The sequence below is a fragment of the Xenopus tropicalis genome, chromosome 1 (assembly GCF_000004195.4).
Source record: "Xenopus tropicalis strain Nigerian chromosome 1, UCB_Xtro_10.0, whole genome shotgun sequence".
Taxonomy (NCBI): Eukaryota; Metazoa; Chordata; class Amphibia; order Anura; family Pipidae; genus Xenopus; species Xenopus tropicalis.
Genome location: NC_030677.2, coordinates 107,369,214 through 107,397,208, shown reverse-complemented (window position 1 = coordinate 107,397,208; position 27,995 = coordinate 107,369,214). Strand labels below are relative to the sequence as shown.

The 27,995-nt window shown below is 36.9% G+C and overlaps 1 protein-coding gene across 3 annotated transcripts; it reads right to left on the bottom strand.

Moving 5' to 3' along the window:
• Positions 1 to 76: 76 nt before the first annotated feature.
• tmod1 (tropomodulin 1) lies at positions 77 to 27,759 on the bottom strand. 3 transcript variants are annotated; one of them, XM_002936690.5, is made up of 11 exons: positions 27,581 to 27,759; positions 17,634 to 17,789; positions 14,621 to 14,777; positions 11,319 to 11,438; positions 10,208 to 10,297; positions 9,223 to 9,353; positions 8,416 to 8,523; positions 7,666 to 7,809; positions 6,117 to 6,261; positions 5,340 to 5,404; positions 77 to 2,370 (listed from the first exon to the last, which is right to left on the bottom strand). In XM_002936690.5, the coding sequence occupies exons 2-10, from the start codon at positions 17,751 to 17,753 to the stop codon at positions 5,340 to 5,342; spliced, it is 1,080 nt and encodes a 359-aa protein (XP_002936736.2). In that variant the 5' UTR covers positions 17,754 to 17,789; positions 27,581 to 27,759; the 3' UTR covers positions 77 to 2,370. The 3 variants fall into 3 exon arrangements, with proteins under 3 accessions (XP_002936736.2, XP_012809010.1, XP_004910958.1); XM_012953556.3 differs by lacking the exon at positions 5,340 to 5,404 and adding an exon at positions 19,308 to 19,360 and having other exon boundaries at positions 27,581 to 27,758; XM_004910901.4 differs by lacking the exon at positions 5,340 to 5,404 and having other exon boundaries at positions 27,581 to 27,758.
• Positions 27,760 to 27,995: the final 236 nt, after the last annotated feature.

Here is a 27,995-nt window from a genome sequence, read left to right as displayed (position 1 = left end):
CATGAATATGTATACTAATTTCATTTTTATTTAATAGGTAAATCTCTGAGTTACTGGAAAAAAAAAACAATCTTACTAGATTTAAAAATTACATATTTTATTAGATATTTTGCTCAATGTAGTATTTCATGTAAACACAATAATAATGGATCTTATCACTCAAACATCTCATGTAGAAATAGGTGCGTAGCAGCTGAAGTACAAGGTACAGTGTATGCCTTAACTGATTGTACATACATAGCAAGTGTGCTGCACACATAAATGTAATATTCCTTTCTAAAGTGTATTTTTGCACGCAGGTATTTAAATCTGTTATTACAAGTCAAGGATTGCATTTGCCACAATAGATGGATTGTATGTCCTGTTGGACATTTGGCCAGATATTACAGTATGAGTTGGTCATGCACATATAGATGGCCATATTGATCTAATTGTTGATTAGATCACTCAAGTGCAGGGATGCCAAGCCCCTATTTTTTAAATTTAGATGTTAACCTATTACACCCTCTTAGGGGCAAATATATTAAAATGTGCGTTTAGAGCTTAATACATAAAAACTCACCCACGTTCTATTCATTCCAATGGGAGCAAATTTAGCAATTAACGAATTCTAAATTTCACCCATAGATAAATATGCTTCTAAAAATCCCATAGGAATGATTACAACATGGGTGAGTTTTTATGTATTAAGCTCTAAACTCACATATTATTTGGCAGATTTATGGACAGATGAGCCTCTGACTGTCTTTTTTTATGCAGATTTTTGCCAAAAATAAGAAGCTTGGCAGGTTTTAGGAACAAGCCAATTATTTTGGGCAAAAACACGCTTGTGGTGAAAATAAAGACACTAGTTTTTTGTTTTGTTTTTTAAATCCTATTTGGAATCAATTATGTGAAGAAAATGTGAGTGACTTCAGGAATTTGTGCACATTTTCTGCAATTTGGAAAACAAGGCTCATCAGCTTAATCAGCTATAAGTTTTCCCTTTTTTATTGGCTAATAAGCTTTAACATGCTTGCACGATGAGCCAAATTACTGTGTAGCGGGGTGCATACACCTAACATTATAAATTCAACCAGGAATCTCTCAGACTGTGTGGCCCATTAACAGATTTCTGACTATGATACTTATTTTATTCTGCTAAAATTGCATTTAAACATCAGTGAAAGAATTGTGTCACTTTGAAGCTTTGAAGCTCAAATCTCTCAACATTGAGGATTACTTCCCCTTGGGCACATTTACTGATATAGGTGAAATTTTCTTCTGTGTAATAGTTCATAGCAACCAGACATTTGCCATCCTGCTCAGACCCAGACTGGGATTTAAAATAGGCCCTGGCGAAACGTGTAAATTTGCCGTAAATCCATGCTTGCCGAAAAATTTCACTCAGCACTATCAATATTAAAGGGACGAGTTGCTAACCAAGGAGTAGAAGCTGCATTTATTAAAGTGAAAAACCTGTTTATCACTGTTTTTGTTTATCCTCATAACCCTGTAGTATCTGGCTCATGTGCAATTGGTAATACTGGGATGAGGTTTAAGCCAAAGACCAATATAAAAGACTGCTTTAAAGTGCATGCACTATTTTTCCTTTTGCTGACTCTTGCCATTTTTTACCCTGCCATTGCAAATTCTATTTTACTTATTTGTGGAGAATCAAGGACCAGTAAAAAAAAAAATAGATGTGAGTACAATGTTATTCATTGTAGGGGAGACATCCTTGGTAAATGTAAAATACTACAAGCTGAAAAAACATGAAAGACCACTTTTTGGGTGAAATTAGACGTTTTCATATTCAAACAGTTATAAATGCATTCCACTACTAGCTTTGACATTAACAAAAGAAATAATAAGGTTCTTTATAGAATATATATGATTTTTACCTCTCAGGTTTAGTTGGCTGCAGCAATTACGTCACCACACATTGACACCTTAGCACCACATGATATATATCATCACCACCAACCACCCTCCGCTAAGCATTGCTGTGTTCTGTTCCACATTAAGGGGCTGTCTTTTATGTTTGTGATCAAAAGAAGAACCTGTGGATTGATCATCTGCAAGATGCCTGCAAAAATGTGTAGGTCACAAACAAAGTAATTGACTAAAAAACACAGGAATTTAAAATCTGGTTGCTTGAGTTGTAAATGGTATTGCAGTGATCCATTTATGCATATCTAACATCTTGAGTGTAACAGAAGGTACATCTCATTGTTTGTGCTCTAACTCTTCTCAGCAAATTCCACTCTGGCACAAAGATTCGTTGGAAGTGGCCCTGCGATATGGTGCAGTTTCCATCTTGGCTCTACACCCCGCTTCGGCATTTGGGATAGATTGGCCCATCCAAATCAGCCAGCCTCCTCTTCCTCACTGGCAAAAAAAAATAAAAAAATAAAGGAATTGTAATTGTAAGAAATATGTAGGTTGTAAGACAATATAGTGTGCATATTGTTTCCATTGGCAATTTATTGTATCTGTTTATAGAATGCATTTATACAAAACAGTGATAAGGTGCTTCTAATGTACCAGCAAATATTGAATACAGAGCTTTTACAGCCAAGCCTAAAGTTTTCTATATAAAGGATATAAGGCTTATAACTCATAGGGAGTTTTTATATGGCTTGTTATGGAAAGGCATTCTTAGTGCCTTAAACAGTACAATGTTATTCATTATCGGATTGTATTTGTTCTACTTATTGATATCCTATTGCAGTATGTGAAGAATACCTGCTGCAGAGGAGGAAAGCAACAGGAGAGTTCCCAGCAAAGAAAATATGCTATGTGCATACAGCAGGCATTGTTTGCACATTTATGGTTTTTTTAGGGATTATAAATAGCAGAATTTTGCCCTGTGAACCAGATATAATGTTAATTTGCAGTGTATTGCAGCTTCTTAAGAAAACTTACTTGTTGCTCCAAGTCACTATACCTAATGCTAGCCTGTGAAACACACAAGTGAAAACTGGAAGAAATTGTTTCTATGAAGCCAATAATAACATTGCAGGGGCTTGTCCCCTTCCACACTCCAAGCAGTAAGCAAGGCATTTATGTAGCTAAGTCCCTACCAGAGCAACCCCTATGGATGGTTCTTGTAAAAAAATAAATGTGTTTTTTATGTTTCATGTATTTTCATGGATATATGGAATTTTCATATTTTTACAGGAGGGCAGTAACCTCTAAGTTTGGCCTTAGAATTTCCTTGAAGTTGTCTCCAATAAGGAAGGGGGGGTCATTTTGAGGCCTGGAGGTTGGAAAAAGTGGAATACCTAGTTGGCTGAAAATAACACCAACAGTGAACATCTTGGGAGGCCAGAAGCATAAGAACAGGGCTGGCCTGTGCCTCCTGACTGCATTGTGTGCCTTGTGCCGGATTTTTTTTTATCTGACATGGAGTGCACAGGATTTCCCCCACAGGATGAGCACTAAGGGATGCACTCTTGTATCACTTAGTGCTGGTGCACTTCTCCCCAGGGAAAAAATAAATGTCTCTTTACATATCATGACTTATCTAAATAAGCAGATTTTAAATATTTCCTGTTAGAAGTGCTTAACTTTAAGTTGACAAAATTAATGTTGTGCTGCTCAACCTCTTCCAACTAACAGACCAAATATACAGAATTTTTAATATATGGGAGTGAATTACAGTATATAAAAATAATGTATTCTAAAGGGATCTTGGGTTATAACATTCATAGAAAGCCACATGCTAATTCCTGCTTCAGGTACCCTACTCTGTAGGTTCTAATTAATTGCTTATTTAGCAATCTTTTCAATTAGGTGCTGATTTACTAATGGTATATTGAGTGGTTATAATTCTGTCAAAAAATATAGATGATTTCTGAGTTAACATATTATTTTCTAATCATTCCAATGCAGGAAATAATTATCAAGATCATTAAGCCCGGATAGCATTTGTACCGTAGAACAGGGTGTTAGAAGACTGCTGCCACTGAGCGCTAACATCCTGCAGATCAGCTACACATCAATGAACCGACACGTGATACATGTGTGTAACATTTCTTCACAAACTTTCCTGACTCTCAAGAAAATGTTCCTTGTTGTCAAAAGTCATAAAAACTGTTTATGAATCGGACCCATAGCCTTTTTATATGCTTTATTATTTATCAATCTTAATGGAATCCAGACAAACAAGGATTGGTTGGGCCATTAATAGTGTGCTATGTTGAAAGCTCTTCTGGTGCTTACACTTCAAAGGAGACATATTGGATAAATGGGAAAAACGCTAATTTTGTAGGCAATTATGAATAATATATGGTGCTGGTTTCACTTTGGGCTAAACATTAATCCTTTCTGTAAAAATGGCCCCTTTATTGGAGCTCCCTATAAATCATATCACTTGTCCGTCCTGTGTGAAATGAAGAGTGGGTGTGTCCTATCGGTCCCTGCCAGAAGCACAGTAGGAGGGGGAGAGCCAATCACAGCCCTGCACTCACACAAGCAAAGACCGGCTTCAGTTCCCTATCAGGTCAGCCTAGCTGCTGATTGGTTCCCATGCTACAGTGCAGTGTAAGGAGGGCCGCCGGCTCCCCTGCACTTCCAGAAAATCCAGCCAGCAGGAAGTGGAACAGATGGGCGGGACTAGTGGGGTTTTTGTGGAATTTCTCAATAAATCAGTCAGAAACACAACTTTTTAAGCGCATTCCTTCTATATCTAGAGGAGTATAATTCACTGGTACATTCATTATTTTTATAGGATATGTCTCCTTTAAAGGGGTTGCCCTCTGTTAAAATTACCCTTAGTATAATTATCTAGCTTTTTGTTCAGCAGCCCTCCAATTTGGAATTTCAGTACCTATCTGGTTGCTAGGGTCCAGTTTACCCTAGCAACCAGCTAGTAAATTGAATTGGAGACTGGAAGATGAATAGAAGAGGGCATGAATAGAAAGATAAGGAAAACAAAGTAACAATAACAATAAATTTGTAGCCTTACAGAGCAATAGTTGTTTTGGGTGCTGGGGTCAGTGACCCCAATTTGAGAGCAGGAAAGTGGCAGAATAGAAAGGCAAATAATTGAAAAAAATGCAAGAAAAATTAAGACCAGCTGAAAAGTTGTTAAGATAAGATTGTATAATCTAGAGCTTTCTTTAATTTCTTGATGGAGTAAAGCTTTACAATCAGTCATGTCAAAATGTAAAATCAAAGCTGAAAAAATGTAACCATAGATGATAAAAGTTAAAATATATTGAAGGTGAAATAGAGAAAGCAAGAATTACAGTAAAGGCTTGTAAAGAGCCAGAAGGAGGCAGTTTAGAGCACTGCCAGTGGCACAGGTATGGTGAGGTGAAGCCAAGAGAAATGTATAGAGATTTTATCTATACTTATACATCCTCCAGGTCCAGAGCTGAAAAGTTGTGCCACGGCCCATCAGTTCTATGCATACGAGCTGTAAACAAGAAGGGGGTCAGAAAGATAATGTAGATAATGGCATAGCAAGAAATGGCCACAGCTTTCAAATCTAAAGAGGTCACAGGTTTAGCTTATATTAGGGATCCCAAAGCTTTTTTTACTCATGAGCCACTATCAAATGTAAACAGCGTTGGGGAACAACATAAGCATGAAAAACTTTACCAGGGGTGCCAAATAAGAGCTGTAAATGGCTATTTGGTAGCCCCTATGTAGAATGGCAGCCTACAGGAGGCTCTATTTGGTGGTGCACCTGGTTTTTATGCAACCAAAACTTTCCTCCAAGCCAGAAATTCAAAAATGAGCACCTGCTTTGAGGCCACTGGGAGCAATATCAAGGAGTTGGTGAGCAACATAATGCTCCTGCAATTGGTTAGGGATCACTACCTTACATAAAGTAGTATATTAGTAGTATAGCAGTAAAGTAGTAGTTGTTTACTTGTCCTAGCAAAGAAAGTTATGTCCATATATTAAAAATAGATCTTATTAACAAATGAGGGCCTACCTTTTAGGTGGAGAGTGTAGCTACAGATGGGAGTTAAAGTGGCTGCCAGAGTTTAAACCCATAAACCTCACAACCTCCTTCCTTTAACTCTAGTTCTCTAGGGTTTTTAACTAGACCCTGCACTTGTGTTGCCACCTCTTCACTAAAATAGCACAGATCTTCAGTACCATGCCTTGCTGCGACATACCAAGATCATTATTGTTCATCATGGCATTCGAAGCTCGAAGTCTGGGTCCTTGTTGAGTAAAATGATAGCCAAACTTCAAAAGGGTCGAGTTTTTTTCCAACATACTTGCAATATCCATTTCTGCTTTGTTGCCTAGAGGCTGGCTCTGTTAAAAAGAAAATATAGTTAAAGGGGTTATTCATCTTTAAATTAACTTTTAGCATGACAAAGACATATTCTGAGACAATTTGCAATTGATTTTAATTTTTTTTTGTGTTTTTTTACTTATTTAGCTTTTTGTTCAGCAGCTCTCTCCAGTTTGGAATTTCAGCAGCTAGAGCCTTGTTTACCTTAGCAACCATGCAATGGATTGCATGAGAGACTGGAATATGATTACGAGAGAAACTGCTTGCTCACCAAGCAAAAGTTTTCTTGCTGCTGGGGTCAGTAGGAATAGGACATTCTATAACATTTTTTCATTATATATATATATATATATAAAACAGAATAATTGTGAATGATTTATCTTGTTTTTCGGACTCAAACTGATTAACTTGTGCACCATCATCAGGATATATATATATATATAACTTCATATAAATCAGGGCACTCACAGGGCTAAAAAGTATGGTGAAAAATAAATAAAGTTTGTTAAGTACTTTTTTAGCGGTGTGCACCGAGGCATTCTCAATAATGAGTGCAGCTATTTTTTGCATTATATATATATATATATATATATATATATAGTCCAGAGTGGGGAGCACACGCCAATAAACAAATTGATACCTTGGTGCCAGAGCTAAAGTAGTTCTAGTAGTAGGTAGTGACGGCACTCAAAGGCTTTGCGCAAAAATGAAAAAAAAGTCGAAGAATCACATATCAATTGCAGGTGGTGAAGATTTATTTGTCCAACGTTTCAGTCCATTACTTGGACTGACGAAAGTCCAAGTAATGGACTGAAACGTTGGACAAATAAATCTTCACCACCTGCAATTGATATGTGATTCTTCGACTTTTTTTTCATTTTTGCGCAAAGCCTTTGAGTGCCGTCACTACCTACTACTATATATATATATATATATACACACACACCAACTGTGCTCTTGCTATTCTATTTAACATTGCTACCAGCACCCGGGCAAGTTGCTACATTAATATAGGGAGTGCTCATCTATGGTTCTTTTATATATACACAGTATATATATATATATATATATATATATATATCAATCCAAATGGTGTCCGCACTCCAAGGCTCAATATTCTGCGGGGTGCTAGCCAAAATTATGTCTGTATAGAAAATAATCATCTGTGGCCAGCACACCCTTCAATGTTTTATCAAAAATTTTTTATTGTAGATATATTGTTAAAACCAACGTTTCGGTCCTTATTAAGGACCTTATTAAGGACCGAAACGTTTGTTTTAACAATATATCTACAATAAAAAAATTTTGATAAAACATTGAAGGGTGTGCTGGCCACAGATGATTATTTTCTATATATATATGGAAAAGGAATACACAGACATTATATACACATACATATACATTTATCTGTGAACTTGCTGTACCTGGTTGTCTATTTTCAGCTCTACCAGTGACGTATTGTACTGGAGTGATTCAATAATAGACAATATGCCTGATCCACTGATGAAATTGGACTCCACATTTAAACTCTTCAATGTGCTGTTGACCTTCAGCATGTCTGCCAAAGCCTGGAACAAAGTACATGCCTTCAATCTGAATGCATTTTCACAGCTTGCTTAAATTACAGCACACTAGTACAACTACCACAAAGTATTCATTAAAGGCCAATTTAAGGGATAGGTATTTTTTGCACTTTAGCATATCAAGCTACTAATCACCTTTAGAGACCTTGAGACAAAAGTTCTGTGTGCCACAGAAAGAACTTTTCCCAGATAAGTATGACAATAACTGCATTCTGTCCAATAATTTTATAGATTTTATATATGTTTCCATTTCACAGCAGAAAGTGTGCCATCTGGCTTTAGTTTATCCAAGTTCCATTCAATGGACAACTGGCTGCACTCTAAGGTGGTTTGACTGCAAACCACCTGACTAACTCGTAACAAGTGACCCATTTCACTGCACTTAATGCACCTAAGTTATTATCCCTTAGCAGTTAGAATAGATGTCTCAAATAAAAGTAATTCACTTTAAGAATGTACATACTCTTTATGAGTCTGTGTGTATCGCTAGTGTTCATGGCAGCATAATCCCCTGCTCAGCAAGGTGGGTGTATATGCAAGTCTATAAATATTTCAAGTTACAATGTTTTGCTACTATACTGTAATACTTACATAAGCAACTGGGTCATTGCTTCTTGTCCCAACTATGCTCAGTTTCTGTACATGAGTGTTGGTTTTCATTGCTTCAGCGTAATCCTTTAATGTTAGTATAGGGATGTTCTGTAATCCAGAAGTAGAAGTTATAAGTAACAGAGGATAAAGACTTTTCCTGGGAAAATTATATATTTATAATACACAAAATACACAAGAGTCATGAATATCCTGTAAATTCTATTCTTATAAACGATAAGGATGCTTGGTAATACTATAATTCATTATTTATGACTCACTTTATACTTTATACTGTATTATAATAAATAAAGTATTGAAAGATATAAGGATATTAGAAGTCACCTCAGAGATCCTTTACCTTCTCAGCCTTGTGTATGTATATGGTCATGGAACTCCTTGGTAACTTATAATATCCTTATATTTGACACTATTTAGTAAGCAGGAGTCATAAATATCCTGTAAATGATCTTCTTATAAATGTTGCTTAGTGATGTCATCAGTTATAAATGATGTTCAGTGATGTAATTTGTCATGTGACTCACTGAAACTTGTGTATTATAAAAATACTGAACCCCTCTTTAATATGATAATAGATGTCACCTAGGAGTTCCATGGTGTATGTAAAACCACTTGGCCTTCTGCCTTGTGCCAATATATGGGCATAGACCATATCCCCCTAATTTACAGTAGTGGGTACATTATTTACTATATTATTAATGCTACAATTTCACCATCATTATTTCTTACACAACATATTGTCAAACTATACTTTATATTAAAATATTTTAACTTCCTGTGGAGAGGTACCCTAATATTGTTGAGGTTGACATCTTCAAGATCTGGGTCATTGTTCTTTATTCGTTCCAAAGTATCTTCCACATCAGTTGAATTAGGCTCTTCATCTGGAACTGGTTTGTACTGTGTTGGTTTGATTACACCTAAAAAATGGAAAAAGGAGGGTTAAAAGCATTGTTTTTTTTAAACAAGTCCCCAATTTTATAAAGCTACAACTTAAGGTATCCTCCAACAGGGAGTCAAGAGCCAAGGCATTCTGGAAGTTGTAGATCTGCGGCATCTGAGGACCCAAGGTTATGAAACTGGAGTGAAACCTTCCTGCTGCCTACCCTTCTTATATATTCTTTACATAATATAGAAACCATATTCTATCACAATTTTGTTTTCAAGCAGCAGCTCAGTGGGAAGCATACGCCATGACTCTTTCATGTTGAACAGCACCAGGCAGCCAGGAGCATGGGCCAGACAGACATAGAAGGGCATAACAGTGTTAACAATAGTACAGATTGGACTGGTTGACTATAAGTCACAGAATATTTAATCTTGCAACTAAAAGCTGAAGAAAATGTAGGATGCATGGAACTGGTCCTATTGCCATGTCGGTGTCAGGAAGGAATATTTCCCCTCTAAAGGCATATTAGAGAGGCTTCAAATGGAGTTGTTTCCTTGCTCTGTATGAACTAGCAGGTGGCTTTTTTTAATCTATGTTACTAGGGGTCATTTAAGATTCTGGGTGTGCAAGTGCAAGAGCACTAAGTGGTGCCCCATATTGCTCATCTATGGAGCACTTGCACCTCTCTCTACACTGCACTCTGCACTATTCGTCAGATAAAAAATCCAGCACTTAGTGAAAAGAGTAGCCTCAGAATGCAAGGTAGGGGCAGGAGGGGAGGACTCCTACATGCCTGCCCCCATTAGAATCAAATGCGGCCCCCTATGTACGTGTCGGAAGTAATGTAAATTTAAGCAATTTATGACATTAGAAAACTAGACTTACTGTTTAAACCTTCTTTATTGACAATATTGCTACTTGCAAGGGCTTCATAGTACTGCTGGTTACTCATCAGTGTGTGCATTCCAAGAATAGCTGGAGGAACAAAATTTATATCATAATTATAAACATAGTTTTCACAACAATTAATTTTCTGGCTGAAATATCCAGAATATACATTATTTTAACAATTATTAGATTCAGACTTTTAAGAATAAACTTACTGCACATTTTAGTTATGCTTTAATAACTGTGGCACATTTATTAACACTGGGTAAATTGTCACAAATGTAGAGAGAGGGCAGGCACTCCGGTATTGTTGGTAATGAAAAGCAATTGTTCGTGAGAGGTAAAAGTAAAATCAAAAAACTTTTATTAAGTTAACACGATACAGAGAGCCTCTCTGTATCATGTGTTATCATCACAGGCTCTCTGTATCATGTGTTAACTTAATAAAAGTTTTTTGATTTTACTTTTACCTCTCACGAATACCTATACTACGGGTGAGATCTTTTCCTATGAGCATGTACTATCAGAATGTTATTTATACTGGGTAAATTGTGCCAATATAAATCATGGCAACCAGTTAGAGACTTTGGGTCTAGTTACACAAGGCTAACATATTGCTGACTGTATCAGGATAACTATCTTAATCGAACATTTATTAAAAATCAACCAGGAATGCATGAAAATTGGCAGCAATCACCAGCTATCTAAGGAGCTGTCTGGGTGGCATATTTGGAGTAAATTGGCAACTTTTTCTTGGAAAAGTGATTCTTTACAGCTTTTAGGGTGATGTTAAAAGTAAAGTAATAGATGATTAATGTATATATTCTTGTGAGATATGAGATATTGTTAGCTAAAGTCTAATTTAGATACATAACCCCGTAAGTAATAAAAGGCAATAAGTTTGCCCAGGAGCAGTAACCAATAGCAGCCAATAAGAGTTTTGCTTTTAAACAGGTGACTAGTAAATGCTTTCTGCTGATTGGTTGCAATGGGTTACTGCTCCTGGGCAAACTTAGTGCCTTTTAATACATAACCCCATTAAAACCTCTGGTATCTGCTATGTTGTGCTGTTTCTCATATTGTGTTTTCAGCATAATTCGGCACTTACCTGCAATGTCACACAGTTCAGCATCAGAGGCATTGGCCAAAGCTTCTTCAAGTTCTGGTTCCAAAGTTACGTTTTCTAACACAGGATCAACAACAGTCTTTTTGGGTATCCATGGCTTTCCTATCAGAATTATGAATACCAGAATAATTTTGAGGTTACATTATCCAAACAACATGCAGTAAACTGACATTCATCTAATTTAGAGGCAGATTTACTAGTAGTTTTAGGAAACTGAGAAAAAATAAGAATAATTTTTTAGAGATGCCTATTAAAAGATACAATGCCTATTAAAAGATACAATTTTGATAGCAGAGTGGAAAACTGGTTACAGTTTGTCAATGTATCAAAATAGGATTTGACACATCACAGTAGGCTAAATGTTTAGGCAAAAAAGTAATAGTAAATAGCTGGAAAACAAAAATGTTTCCTAAATGGTAAAAACTCTTTATGAGAGAAAAATGAAATTTTTATTCAAATTTGCACATAAACCAGGCCCTTACTGATTTAATAACAATTATTTTAGGAACTGCCAATAGATATCTTTTGCAGCGATCCCTGTTGAAAAGATTGACACAGTATAAGATAATTCCTTTACATCAGAGGTGTGAGGTGATGAATTGTAATTATATGTCTGGATAGAATAACCAACAAATTATAAGCAATATTTGAGACTTGAGACCCTAGTACTTTTGCGCAATTACATAATTGCACTTGCTAAGATAAGGCCATTTCAACCCTCTTTCATACAAAAGTATTTTAGGGCATTTTTAATGGCAATATCACAAAGGAGACAAAAAGTTGCCTGTGCCCTTATCCTTAGGGAAAAAAAGGATACCATTGGTGTGAAAACTGCCATAGCACAACAAGACTAAACATACAAATTCAAAGGTCACCATAATGTAAAAACACAGGATAATGCAGACAGATATTTAAAGGCATTGTTCACCTAACTTTTAGGTGAACAACTACTAACTTTTAGTATGACGTAGACAGTGTTATTTGGAGACAGTTTATATTTGGTTTTGATTTTTTAATTTGTGTGGTTTTTTAGTTATTTAGCTGTTTGTTCAGTAGCTCTCCTGTTTGGAATTTCAGCAGCTGGCTGCTATGGTCTTGTTTACCTTAGCAACCAGGCAGTGGTTTAAATGAGAGACTGGAATACAAATAGGGGAGGGATGGAATAAAAAGGATAGGAAATAAAAAAGTAACAATGATAAAATTGTAAGTTCACAGAGCAATAGGTTTTTGTCAGTGACCCCCATCTGTAAGCTGGAAAATAGTAGAATAGAAAGGCAAATGATTAAAAACACTATAAAAAAAAAAAAAAGAAATAATGACGACCAATAGCAAAGTTGCTAGCAATAAGTGAACCACCTCTTTAATAACAATATACTGGTAATTCTATCACTGCTGAATACACAGGCAAAATTATAATGGGGTTGTGGGAACAATCCAAAGCTAAATAAATGAAGATTAAAATATAATGGAAGTGCAACTGATTTGGCCAACATTTCTACACACACAAAATATGGATTGATCCATGCACATTTTCTGGCCCAACAATTTTACAACAGGTTACGTGCCCCCTCCCACCCCAAGTGTATACAGCGCTTTCGAATGCAGGCAGGTATTTTGGGGGAGTGGGCGCAAACCTGCAGCAATTCAATTAGCGCACAGGGTGCAAAGTGCAAAAACAGGGTGGCTTGTGCATGGTTTTTGCACTTTGCACCTTGCCTTGCGTGTTGTAAATGACCCCTTTTATCGCCCATGTTCTGTTGAGAAGCTATAGACCTTTTGTGTAGGTTGATTTCTCATATTCATAACATATCATATCATAGAAACCCTCAAATATACAGTACATAGTAGATTTTTTATGGCTGACACTTGTTCCCTTATTTGATTAATGATGGAGTAGCAAATCTTAATTAACCCGAGTGAGAAACTAGCACATCTCACCTCCCAAGTGACAGCAGCAGATAACAATGTCTCGCCAGAGCACCTGCAAACAGAATAAACTATTCAACACTATTGGATTCCTTTCTGGTCAGAATCAGCCAAACTGCTCAGCTGTGTTGATCCTTGTATGGTTAGTTTTTACCCCAGGTATTTCCATTCCTATAAAACAGCAACTACAATATCTCCTACATTCTTTCATAAAAGATCAATACCAATAAACCAAAGTTATATAATAAATGGACTCACTAATGCAATAACCATAGTATATATACCATAATATTGAAAATGCAATTGAGAGTTTTTGGTGAGGTTTTTGACATATAATTACAGTACTATCACTGGTAGTGCAAAGTTATTGTGACCTTTTCAGATCATAGTGTATTTGCTTCTGGGCCCAAATTTAAAACATTTGCTATTTGTCTGTAAGAAGATGAAAAATGTTTCTGCTCATTGTAAAAGCTATGTATTACAAGCAGCATATGAATAATAAATAAGCTGATTTTATCACTCAAGAACTGAGGGGTTTTCCACACAGTGGATAAAACAAGAATGTGACACAGGAGCTATTTATGGCATGTCCCTAAGGAAGAGTCAGAAAAGCTTGAGTGATAGCCAGACAAAGGGAACAAAGGAGCAGCCCTGTTCTTCTAAAATAGCAGCCAACGACCAAATATAACAAACACTCATCAAGAATGAATTTAGCAGGCACTGAGCAAGATAAAACTCCGCTGTCTTAAATGCTTACTAGCCTTCCAAAGATGAACCAGCTGTGTGCCTTTTCTGCTCCCCACCCATAAAACAAAGAACCTGCTTTGCGTGACTTTGCTTAGGGAAGTTTTTGCTCTTTAACATTTAGGCTAGGAAACCTTTTACATACTCATTGTTCTGCCTTCTTATTTTAGTGCAACTATACAGGACTTGGGTGTCACCTGGCTGGCCAGTATTTTCTTGGCTTTGAATGTAAAAATTATGCATGAGTGCCTTAGCTAGTAATTGGGTAATGGTACAATGTATTTTTCAATTGACCCATGGTCAGCATGGCATAGGCAGTGTTATGTTGCAGTGCTGTCTTCGGTAATGGGATTAAAAAAAAGCAGATACTGATGTAATGGGGAGGTGGATAAGCCCACCTCCCCTTGCCCAACCCCAGCACCTGAGTGCTGAGTGTTCTATAGCTCAGTGCTTTGCAATTTTGTAGATATGGAACCACAAATTTGAGTAAAACGTTAATACAAAAAATAAATACATGTGCCCTTATGTGACATTCAACTATTTGTTTTTTTTCAGACTACAAATTGTAAACATCACTATATAATAAGGTGACTTTGTAAAATGAAGAAACTGACCTCTTTTTTCTCCAGTGTAGGGCACCAAGTCTTCTTTGTCCTTAATTTCCTTGGCTTGTTTCTCTAAATGATCCAAAAGGGCGTCTCTTTGAAAAGGCCCTGTTGCCATTTTTTTGGTCTGATCTCTTTGCCTTAGTCCTGCAGGTAATAGCTCATTCTGAGAAGAAAAAACAAGATAATCATATGCCTTTATTCTTTCTTGTGGGGAACGTTTATTAAATTGGCGGCTGCACCAACATAGGGGCATGGCTGTTTTCTTTGCTTTTAATATTTTCTACATGCTCCATATACTGGCAGAATACTTTATTTTACAGACTGAGATAATAAATAATTCTAAACAGTGTAAAAGGTGTATTCTTTAATACACAAGCATAAGCAAAAGAACTATGCACACCATAGCATCCATTAGCATGCACATAATGTTTTTTTTTACTATAGAAAGCAGAAGTGCAGAGTGCTAAAGGGCACAACAGTATGATCCTTAGTGCTCATTTAGCAAGGAATTTTTTCACAAGTCTGATTGCGGTTGACACATAAAACAGGATAAAAGATTGCACCATGGGGCTGGTAGTAAGGACAGCATCCCCCTGCAGCCTGCATCCTTTGCCACTGTAATTTCAACATCTGAAAAATGTGCAAGTTAGGGACAGCTAGCCCAGTGCCTGTCTGTTTTGAACAGAGAGCTGTTCAACACATACAATATTGCATTGAGGAGGGTTAAGTTGCTCCACAATGGAGCCATCCTGCAAAAGGCAATGTGCAAAGTGCAAAAAAGGGCACACTAGGTCTTTTGCCTTTTGCATACTGCACAGAAGGTCATAAATGATACCTATATTGTATGCATTGCTGCTGGGGAAGAGTAGGTCTGTGCTCTTCATCCTAGTGTCTGTTGTGCCTTGTAATGACACAGAGCATGGTGGCCACTGGTGCAGGGCATGTAAACTGGGGTATAATCAGGGTTATAAATATAATACAATTGTTTTTGTTCTTGAACAATAAAATAAACATGAGGTCAAATGATAGTCATGGCTCTCTACAACACAATAAAATGAAAACCTTTCTAAAACAGGAAATTTTGTGACAAAAAATAAACTATGAAATTATTGCATTTATTTTAGGTGCTTGATCAACAGATACAAATATTAAAAGTAAAAGTACTTTGAATTATACGTACAATACAGAATTATACAAAAACTACTGCATTTATACAAGTTGTGGATTGTTAATACTACTTGTGTATTGTATAACTCCTTGAATAAGTCAGGGGGGGCTCTCTTTCTCAGCAGCAGGAATGTGCTTTCTGGCCTCCTAGAGCTGGGGAAGAACAAAGCTTTAGAGAAGTATGGAGGTTTGTGAGGCCTAGGTAGATGCCAGGTAGTCAGTCTTGAGCTCCATTGAGGAAATAAATGGGCTTGCCATTAGGCTATGACTGTGTTCCCCACTTGGGGAGGGGGGGGGCTATGAATTTGCATTTGCAAGTAAGTTTGGAAAAAATCCCATGGAGTGTTATGGAAGGGGCATGCTCACTGCCTGATTACAGTTGTGAAATGTTTGTTCATCTCTAAGTTAAGTTAAGGTCCTGTTAGCAGAGCCTTTCTTGGGTGCCTGGGACATAGTATACTATTAAAGTGCTAGTCTGAGCCAAAACTATGTCATTCACAGTAAACAATGTTTTTAAATAATTTATGAGAGACAGTAAAGAGTAATGTATAGTGATTCATTCAGATTGTAATCCAAAACCAGCTAATGGCATGCAGTTTAATAAAACACTAGTACGAGTAGACATGCATTTGCACCGCATTTACTATATTTGCTAAGGCCGATCAAAAACTGCTGGGAAATGAGCATGCAGTAACATATACACCTTATTCAAGGAGAAAGAAGAATACATGGCAAAAAGACATAAACTACAGGAAGCCTTTGGTGTAGATATAAACTCAAGGGCCTATATAAACATACATCAAGTTGGGATTAAGAACGTGATACTTAAATGTAATGTTTATATTTCATTCAGAATATCATTTCCATGCTGTTTTGGTTGGTTTAGGATGGCACTGCTTTGGAATTTAAAGGTTCCATACACTATGCATGGTTTAAGGACCCCCCTGCATCTTTCCCAACTGCATTAACCCTATTGACTAAATCAACTGTGCCTAAGTACATGGTGCTAAACTGCAGAGCTCTCTGGTTGTGCCAGTCCTGGTCTGAGGCTACATGGCAATGATCGCTAACTACAACCTTCTGTTTGGTGATTATAGCCATGGTTCCTGGGTATGTAAGTGAAACAATGATGGATGCCAACCCACCCCCCTCCCCCAGAAGTCAGCAGTTTGGCAGCAAGTATTTTGAAATAGTTGACTTTTAAGCAATTGGCTTATGTAATGGGGGAGGGGGCAGTGGGGAATACCCAGGGTGCTAGCAGTAAAAATCTGGGGTTATTTCCCCTTTAAGAGAACTATAACACTAAAATATGTACATTACATTCACTTATATTGTCATTGTCATTGATGGTTTTTTTATGCTTTTTTCCATAACTTGTTCTTTTTATACCTAATTTCTTTTGTAAACCCAATAAAATACTTTTTTTAATTAAAAAAGAAAATGTACTTTAAAATCTGAAATGTGCTGATAACGCACCTACTATATATTTTGCAATAACTGTATTATGCTATATATGGTGAATTTTGTAAATTTTGCAGAAATGTACACAAAAGTTATACTATACAGGGCCAAACCTTCTATAAACTGTTTAAAATACCCATAGAGAACATTATTAATGTTGCATACTTTCAAAGACAATTTATACTACGTTACAGTAATTATAACACAGCAAGACTAGTCTCAAAGGCGACCTTCAACCTAAACACACAAAGCTTATTTTACATAGCTCAGATGGTATAGGATAACATGCTTATGTTATATGGCATGGGATCTATTATCTGGAATGGTGCAAACTACATTAAAATCCAGGTTTAAAAGGAGTATATTTAGATTTTACCTAGATGATACTTACATCAGGATCCAGTTCTTCCAGTTCCCCCTCCAAGGCTGTCAGCTCTTCGTCTGTAAGTTTGTTCAATATTTCATCCTCATCCAAGTCTCTGTATTTTTCTAAGTCTTTTCTCCGTGACATTTTCTAAGCTTTTTACAGTTGAACCTTGATTGATTCCTGGTACAGAAAAGTGTGTTTAGCGATGGAAAAGTCACCATTTCAAAGTTGAAAAATATTTCTCAGATCACAGCAGAATATGTACAATAAAGCATAACATCAGCAAATAATGGACATATTGTATAATGAGCAGGGTGCAGATGGAAAGAAAAACACACATATCATATGTACCACAAACCCACAACAACTACAAACACATGCAGATTAATCCCCATTCTAACAGTTAGACAAATGTGGGCACCTCCAGTGCAAATATGTGCTGTAAATATACCAGTGATAGTCATATATGGATAATTCATGATTTGGTCAACATCCACCCATGTACACACTTGGAGGTGAAGCACCAACTCTGCCAGTCCTTACAAGGCCCATTCTACCCCAGACACCTCAGCATTGGCAGGTTCTGCTTCCCAGCAGTTATGCTGCTGCTTTTATCTGTGGTTGCAGTACATGAATAATGCTAATAATGTATAAAGGTATAAAGAAAACCATCAAACTACTTTGAATATCAAGACCATTATCTCAGACTTTAAAATGAAAATGTGTGAACATGATGTTGTGCACTGATGGAGTGTGAAGAAAACTAAATAAATAATATATAGTACTTCTGACATTTTAATATGTAAACTGTGTACTGTGGCAGCATTGCAGATATTAACCTTTCCATCGCCAGTAGTGCATTAAAGCAGAAGGAAAGTCTAAATCACTGGGGGTGCCAAATGTTAGGCACTAGAGTTGAGCGAATCTGCCCTGTTTTGCTTTGCCGAAAAATTAGCAAATCTTTCAAAATATTAGTGAAAGGGCAACAATGGTGCGCGTGACCATTTTTTTGATGCATGCAACAATTTGTTTTATGTGGCTGACAATTTTTTGGTGCATTTTTCTGTGGTGAATTTTGATGCCCGTTTTGCAAAAAAATCTACCAATGGCGAAACTCGGAATTCGCTGCAAATCCATGTTTGGCAAAAAATTTTGCCCATAACTATTAGGTGCCCCACAGTGATTGTAATAGTTTACCTGATACCCCAAGCCGGTGCTCCTATTAGCAGAAAACCACACCGCCTGGGGATATTTCTGTAGTCGTTCTTTGGTGCAATCTTTCTTCCTTTTCTCTCTTCTTTTCACTGCGTTATGCACTACGCGCAATAGAGAGAAAAAGCCGGCTTTTCATTTCTAAGTTCGGTTTTGACTGCGTATGGCCAGCGCAGATTTTAGTGAAGAGGTAGCACTGGCCCAGGGTAAGTGATTTTAATCACTAGGGGGGGTCTAAAATTTTGGCACCCCAGTGATTTAAACTTTTCTTCTACTATTAAGAATACTATGGGCCTTGAATTATCCAAGTTCCCCAAAAACATTCAGTTTGCAGAGATGGCAATTAACTTTCACATCTCCATATCCTAACAAAAAAATCAGTTTTGCTAAAGCAATTATGGTTCTTTATCATTTGGTATGAAGGGAAAAAAATCAGGAAAAACAGAAACAGGGCTTATTAAGTATAGCATTTCCCCCAAACCTTACTTGTTCAAACCTGCTGCCTGAACTGCAACTTGAACTACTGGTTGATGCCCTCCCTGAAACACAAAAGCCAAAATGCTTCATCAGACCAGATCGAAGATCTTACACACCCACCACCATGTACCTTCATTTAACTACTTGCTACAAGCCCAGTATACAATGCCAGCATTGGCTTTCTCTTCTAGTTCTGTCATTTAAAGATCTAGGAGTTGTTTTGATGGAATTATGGTCCGTGTTTTTCTAGTTTTATGGAATAATGTGAGCTCTGTATATTGGATGGGTGGGCACTATCAGAGACTATTACGTTACTATAGAGATATAAAGGTATTTAATTCTGTATACCATCATAAAATTCTTGTGTTCTGAGACTAAATGCTAACACAAGTGCCATGTTTCAGCATTTTGCCTTAGAACACAAATACCAGCTGGCACAAATTCCGGACTGAAGTAGTTTCCTGTATCCTGACCTACAGTCCTCCATATAATAAGATAAAGAATATTATTCATATTATTACAATAGAATATTATTAATAATTATTTTGTTGTTTTGGAGACAGGCTCTATTTTAAAGAAAATATTGCAAAAAAAGGATACAAGTTTGTGTCTACAAAAAACTAAGCTTTGGGAAACTTTGGAAATATGATTTACCTCTGACATGAGTTTTTAAAAGTAAAAGGTACAGACAAAATTATCCAAAATGTAAGAGAAGGAATACAGTTTCTAAGCTTCTTATAATGGAAGCAAAATGGATTTTTTACTTAGTCACTAATTGGGCTGAAATATTGTATATTTGTTTTTTTTGTTTCTTTTTAAACATTTTATTGAAGTTTTGCAATAAACATGTAGGATGAATAATGACAAATTATTTAAATATAGGTTGTACAACAATAGTCACATTCGACAGTTTGTCCTTCAAAAAGATAAGAAATGAAGAAAATAGAATGCTATATTTGTTACTGTGAGATTGAGGGGGAGATTTACTAATCCACGAATCAGAATCCCAAAAGGGAAAAATTCGGTTTTTAAACAAAAATTTTGTTGTCTTTTCGTCGCCGTTGCGACTTGTTCGTATTTGTCGCAACTTTTTTGTTGCCGCTGCGTCTTTATCGTATTTTGCGCGACTATTTCGTCGCCGGCGTGATTTTTTCGTATTGAGCATTTGTAAACGGCGGAAAAACCAATCCGATTTTTTCGCGCCAGTGACGGAAAAGTCGCAGAAAATATACAAAAAAAAGTCGCGCCGGCGACGAAAAAGTCATGGAACATATGGAAAAGTTGCGACGGTGACGAAAAAGTCGCAAAAATACCAATCATTACGAAAAAAACGCATTCGGACACCTTTGGACCGTTCGTGGATTAGTAAATCTGCCCCTAAGTGTTTCTTGGTGACACGAAATACATAAGACAAAAAGTCTTACAAGGCTCAAACAATACAAGGCTCCTGGTCTCAACTACTTTGGTGTTCTTGCACACACCTGGACCTGTGTGTGGACCTGGATTCAACATTACCAGTGGTAAGCATTCTTTCATTTTTTGGTTGTCTTAACATTTAGCATATTGCCTGACAGCTCTCCAGGGGGTCGACAAATCAGTTTACTGATATATTGACAGTTAATTGACTGATTTTAATACAACCTGTATCTACATGGAATGGACTCTGATCAGAACTGGGTAAAAAAATCTATATTTTCTACTCATTTAAACAGAGATCCAATTGTTACAGCAGTGCAGAGCTTTACCATTTGGACTCCTCTTGAGTATAATACTATTATTATTCTGGTCCTATTTCCCTACGTGGATGTCCATTTACTAAGGTGCGATAGACAGCGATTAATGACCTGGCCAGAAAAAAGCAAGAGCAGGTTTACTAAAGACTTCTGGCCCAAATATAATGTATTGGCTATTATTGCATTAATGCTACATAAGTAATCTTTGTTTACCAAAACAGAATTGAGGTCCAGGTGCTCCTCCCTAAACTAATGGCCATTGAAGCAGTTAAACCATAATTACAAAATGGAAAATAAAACATATAAAATACAGTCTTATAGAGATTGGATAACTGTTATGCTCTCCCAGTGGATCAAAATGAGCAGTCTGCCATTTTAGGGGGATGCTTCATTCAAGAGTTATAGCAGATGAAATGTCTTATATTGAGCCTCCTGTCATAGTGGAACCTGGACAAATGCCCCTATTGCCCATTTAGTAAAATGGCCCTGATGGTGTTTTATCCCTAATTTAATACTGTGTAACTGAAATTTATCACAAATCAGACACATAAGCCAAATAGGCACATGATTGATATTGTTGGAAGGCTAACAGTAAATGTACTTTATAGTAATAATTCTTTTGGAAAGGGACAAGACCATTTATTTGGCTTTTTGTGAAAAACTGTGTAGAAAACTGTGACATCAATATCATATTTATTCAAATTGGTACTCTACATTACCTGAATACAAACAGTATATTCAACCTTTTATGTAAGGCAATCTAATTACAAGTATACAACTGGGTATTACATAATCAGTGGTATCATATAAGCCGCAATGTCCCTTTTCATGCTTCTATCTCCTTATCACTTCCTCTGTGATAAATAATAATAAATGAGAAGGTTAATTCCTGTACAATAGAAAACATCCAACATCCATGTTGTCTGTAAATGGCGTTTGAATGTTTGCAACTGCTCAGCTATTTATAGCTTATAGCAAATGTGTAGGAAGGCACAGGCACAGAGTTATGGGTCAAAAAAGTATATGTACTAAAGGGAAGACCAGGTAGTGTACCATGTTCTACAACATAGGTATACAAAGTATACAAAGGCCATAAACAGCTTCTTTGAACACCTAAAGATTTTGGTGTCATTTCAAGATTATAATTAGAGCCTTTGATACATGCCCATTATTATGAGAGAACTGCCATGAATCAGCAAGTGCAATTATATATTACAATGCCAATACAAAAACAATATAATCATTATATATAATAATTCTAATTCCAAACAAACCTAATTGTAGTTGTTAATCCAAAGCAAATAACCTCTAGATTGGGTTTAAACCAAACTGCCCTGGTCTTCTGTAAATAATAAGCCTTTGTATTATATTTCTGACATGTCTTTATTTAATTCTGTCGGGAAATTGTGTACCACTTTTTGATCATTCTCTTTTAAACATTTGATGTTGATACCACGTAAGGGTTTTTTTCAGCAGAAAAAAAGGCATCTGGCTCACAAGACACAACTTGTGTCTAAAATGTAGGCCTATTTATATTACATTGGTTGTAAATAAATGCAGTGTACATATTCACCAGTGTGGCAACAAGGGCTTGAACCCAGAACCCCATTAGTTGAGAAAATATTGTTATGACAGACCCAAGGATCTTCTCTGAGTGTATTAAACTATAGGTGTTGGCAGTAACCAGGCCCCAAGCTATTAGATTTTTTTTTTAAATGATGCAGAATGAAAAACAAAACCATCAAACTCATCAGTACCACTTAAGCCTTAATAATCGATTGCTGTCTAATGGCAGCTGTGAATGCCAACAGTTATCAAGCACATCCATTATTTCACTATAAAAGTTAATTCTCCTGGTACGTTCCAAGAAGAGACTGAACTTGGGTAGAACCCAATAGGAATGAAGTGTGACATTCAGACAAGCACATAAACTTTGCTTCAGTCAAAGCCTTTAAGCACATCTCAGGAACATGCACAGAGATAGATGGAGATCAAAAGAAATAAAGTCCTTAATGATATGCATACCAGATTGTACTAGTTTTTATAATATAAAGCCATGATTTTGATCACAACATGCAGGCACTGTCTATATTAAAAAGGATGTTTATATTAAAGTTAACTGTTGGAATTAAGTAGAAATTGTTATTTTAAGGTCAATTTGAATTTTTTCACCCCATTTTGAAATGTAAATTGTTACCTAGTTATTAAGGTCTAACTTAATCTAGCAACCAGACAGTAGTTTGAGTGATAGACAAAATATGAAAAGAAGAACTGTAGTAAAATAATAAATAACTACCACCAAACAATGTAGGTCTCTATCTCTATAAAAATATATCACATAAAACAGCTCATGAGAAACCTTACTTCATACAAATAAACCATTTTCATAAAATTATACTTTTTGTGTAACCTAAATAGAAAATTGCCATTTTAAGTATTAAAATGATCATATGATTCATGGTGCACACAAACAAACCAAGGTGTTAGGTCACATCAGCCAATTAATAGACAGAGCTTTGTCTCCCACACTTCTTCCTGTTACAATTAGAGCTGCATTATTTTCTGTCAGGTGATCTCTGAGGGAGCACACAGACCATCACTAAATGGTGGCACAAGATAAAAGTTGTAAAATAGCAAAATGCACTAAATATTCTTTCTGGGGGTTCTAATTTTCCTTTAATAAATTAAATACAATAAATAATAATAAAAACTAATGAAAATCTGGTCTCTAAATAAACCTGCTCTGATTGCTAGGTTGTGCTATTTTCACTTTTTATTATATAACCCTGTAAAACTTGTATCACAAGGGGATGAGACTCTCCAATTGTTTGGCCTCTGCCCCCTACTGTGCCTGTGCGTTGGTCTTGGTACAGACACACAGAGTGGATTTCTCCACGAAAATGCATATTCATGCCAAAGTCTCTTCTGTGTGTCCGCTCCAAGGCAAAAGCAGTGCCTGTGAGCGTCAAAGGCCATTTCTACACAGGCTGAATATCAGACTTGTGTAGCACTAGCCTAAAATCCAATTTACTTTTAATAAAACAACAATGTCTCAGTGATTTGAAGCCTCCATGCCTGAAGTGCTTTAGAAACTGAAATGTACTTTCACCTTGAGAAATACTTTCATAATAATTAATTGAATCATTTTGAAATATATGGGTTAAGTCTTGGAAAAACTGGTTTACTCCCCTAGTTGTACTCCCTCTGTGGCTCACAAACATAAAGAGAAAAAAAGCAATCCTGTGATGTATGACACTGTTTGTATACTTAAGATCAGAGTTTTAAAGTGTCTCAAGTATGAATAGACAACCCTTCTCTTAAAATGCTCCTTTATGTTAACAACACTGCTGCCTGGAGATACATATTACTGATTTAGCCACAAGACAGGGTAATAGCAAAGAAAAGCACTGCATTTTTAAAATAGGCATGGGATCTATTATTTATAAACCCATTATCTAGATTTTAAGCAAATATTATATTATAACAATTTCCTTTTTTTTTCTGTCATAATTATAAAACAGCACCTTGTACTTGATGGTTAGTAAGTTGCATGAATCCATTATGGTGGCAAAACAATCCTCATGTTTACAATTTTGTGTTTAAATGTCTTTAATAGACCTAAGGAAGGGTGGTACAAATTCTGGAAAGCCCCAGGTCACAAGCCTAGTAATAGATCCCATAACTAGAAAAATGAATCAGTGTGTGTGACAGAACTACGAAAGAAAGTATAAACAAATCAGAATGATGTATACCTACACGATGACAGTATTCCTTTCCCTAACTAGTAATACTTGCTGGAGATGTAATGCCAGGGTAGGAATGCTACTGCATATCTTATGATCATGTTCAGACATTAAATAATATCAGCCCCAGATCCAAACCATTTTATACAGGTTACATGTACAGAAATACTGAACTGTAGCTTTTGTGCTCCTTTTCTGTGGTATGGTGAACTCCATATCTATTGAATCCAGTATAGTGAGCATCTAAAGATGACACAGGAAGATTTTAGCTGCCATCATTCTGAGTAAGCAGCTTATCTGCCTGTGTATGAGGCACTTTTGAGAGGCCTACCCACTGATATCTGGTTAAAAATTGGACAAATATCGCTCAGACAGGTTTATTGGAGCGATGACAGCATCAGCTCATTTATGTAGTGCTTGCCCCGACGGCCTTTATCCCCATTGTGATTCAATCATTTGGCCCAAGAGCCAAGTGATTGGATCAGTCTAATATCGCCCACATCAAGATGGCCAAGCGATTGGATCAGTCTGATATTGCCCACCTCAAGGTGGTCATCTTTAGTTATTGATTCCATTCCACTAGCCTCACAGTGCCCAGTGAAGGGGTGGATAAAAAAAGCAGATTTTAGGAACATCCTGTTGGTTGGCGAAGCTTATATATGACTATAGAACTACATGCTATTTAGCAGTTCTAATGAGTATTGCTATTTGTATGAATATACAGCAAGAACGATTGCTTGTATTCCAACAAACAGAGAGAGAGATTCTGGCGTAATGTTTGAATGATTTTTATAGTAGATTTAGAGTGAAGACACACAGAGCTACTTAGTAGCAACTACTTGTCATGGCTACTAAATGCCAGAAAATACCCTGCCATAGACAACAATCAGAACTGCCCCTGCTAAAACACACGTAGAGACAATTATCAGTACATGATCAGCATTGTCTTTTATAGTAGCCACGACAAGTAGCTGCTACTAGTAGCTCTATGTGTCCTTACCCTTAAGGGCTCTGGCACACGGGGGAGATTAGTCGCCCGCGATTAACTCCCTGTTCGCGGCGGCGCGATTTCGCGCAAATCGCCCCGCCGCGTCTGCCATCCCGCCGGCGACTTACATGTTCGCCGGTGGGATGGCAGGGGTAGGCAACTCGGGGAGATTAGTCGCCCGCGAACAGGGAGTTAATCGCGGGCGACTAATCTCCCCCGTGTGCCAGAGCCCTAAAGATCCAAATTTTGCATAAAAACCTTATCTAGAAAATTCCATGCCCTGAGCATTCTGGATAACAGGTCTCATACCTGTATTAGAATATTTTTAGCACAGTATGGCAGCTAAAGTGTGTCCCTGATAATTCATTCTGATGGAGCTGCTTATCATCAAGCAAACATGATTATCTTGTTGATATGTACAAGCTCTGGCCACTGTCACAAACACAGCAAAGAGAACCGTCATCGATGTGCCACTTAGTGTGATAGCACTTTTCTATAGGACTGCCTCTACTAATCTGAATACTGAAGCTTAAAGATGCAATCATGGGAGAAAAGGAAAAATATTAAGTAGTAGAAGAAAACAGTGCATTGATTTGGTTTAATTGAAGGCAGTTTTAAGAGCCGAAGCCATTACTCATGCAAAAGCTGCATATATAACAGAGCACATAGTAATATTTACAGAGATATCTGTGTAAGCAGTGGCATACTTTCCTAAACCTCTATATTCTGTTTTACTCTTGGTGCAATCATTTCCATTTCAGTTACTGGCTTTCTCGTCAAAGGAATCATTATTCATCAGAAAGCACAGAACTAAAGTATAAACAGTAAAATAGTGAGTGCTTTTGTGTGACACTGCTATCTATGGGAAATGGTTCCAAGAGAAACTGTGATATGAAACCCATGGAATAAGTGGCACGGTTTAGCACCTAGGGGAAGCAATTTAACTTGGCATTACCACTGTGTTTTGAATTTGTCTAGGGTTGCCACCTGGCCAGTACTGGCAACAGGACATTAGAATCTCCTGAAAAGAAGTTAGAGGTGCAAGCCAAAATCATTTCCCTAGCTTGCTGAAAGAAAAACATTCTGGATTCAATTTCTTATGTGACATAATGTTGTTATGAAACACCTGGGATTTACAAACCATGGTGTTAAACATGCACTATTTTTTTTTGGAATAATTTCCCTTTGCAAATTTCACTGTTTTTAAAATAGAAAGAATTACGGTGGCATATATTTGCTAAATAGGCACTGTGGTAGTTGCTATATAGGAAAGTATGAGAACTTTCCCCAGTGACTGGCCTTGTGTGAGCAGCAGTGCAGATTTTCAGTGACATTTTTTAGCCCCCTGCATATTACCAGCAACAGCTGTTTGCATCCTGCAAGCAACGTATGGGCCAAGGTCAAAACCACTTGGTGCCATGAGGAGATTTAAAAACAGCTGAACAGGAGGAATAGAAAGCCCACTGTGCTTCTATAACATTTACATAACCGATAAATAATACTCCTAAAGTCTAATGAATAAATAAGGGGGGGGGCATATTTATCAAGACCCTTCTTTACAAACTAATAATTAGAAATAGTGTCTAGTATCTGAATCCCTAAGCCCCATTCTCAGTGAATCCCAAAGAGATCGAGTCAGGCTCCTGATTCTCTCTGAATCTGTCTCATGCTATTTATAGAGGGGAAGCTGTGCTCAGTCCCCCTTGGTGACAACTGAATATTTTGACCAGATATGGTCCTAGCTCAGCAAGGATGCACGGGCAACAGATTAAGCAATGTGAGGTCTGTGGTATAATAAGGAATAAAAGTTGTACTTACTGACTGAATGCAGTACAGCTCTGCAGAGCACACTATAGGCAGAGAGCTAAGCAAGCTGTGTGGCCAGGATGAACTTGTCTGTGCAGAAAGACTGTTCTCAGGCTGCTCCCTGTACAGTTCAATGGAGAGCTCTCGGCAGTGGAACAATTGGCTGAACTTCTCGGCACACAACTACTGCCTCTCAAGCTGACGTCACATTCTTGGCTCCTGCAATTACAATAGAGCTGCACTTCCCACATTGTTCCAGTTAAAGCACTATATCTTTCTATATAGACTTGCTGTCTGAGGATTCATGTGCTTATCAGTCAACACCCAGGCCTCACTTATTTTTAATTGGTCACCAGAGAAATAACAGTTATAATTACAGGTTGTTTAGAAACAACTCTGTTATACTAATGTTTACATTGCCTCCTCC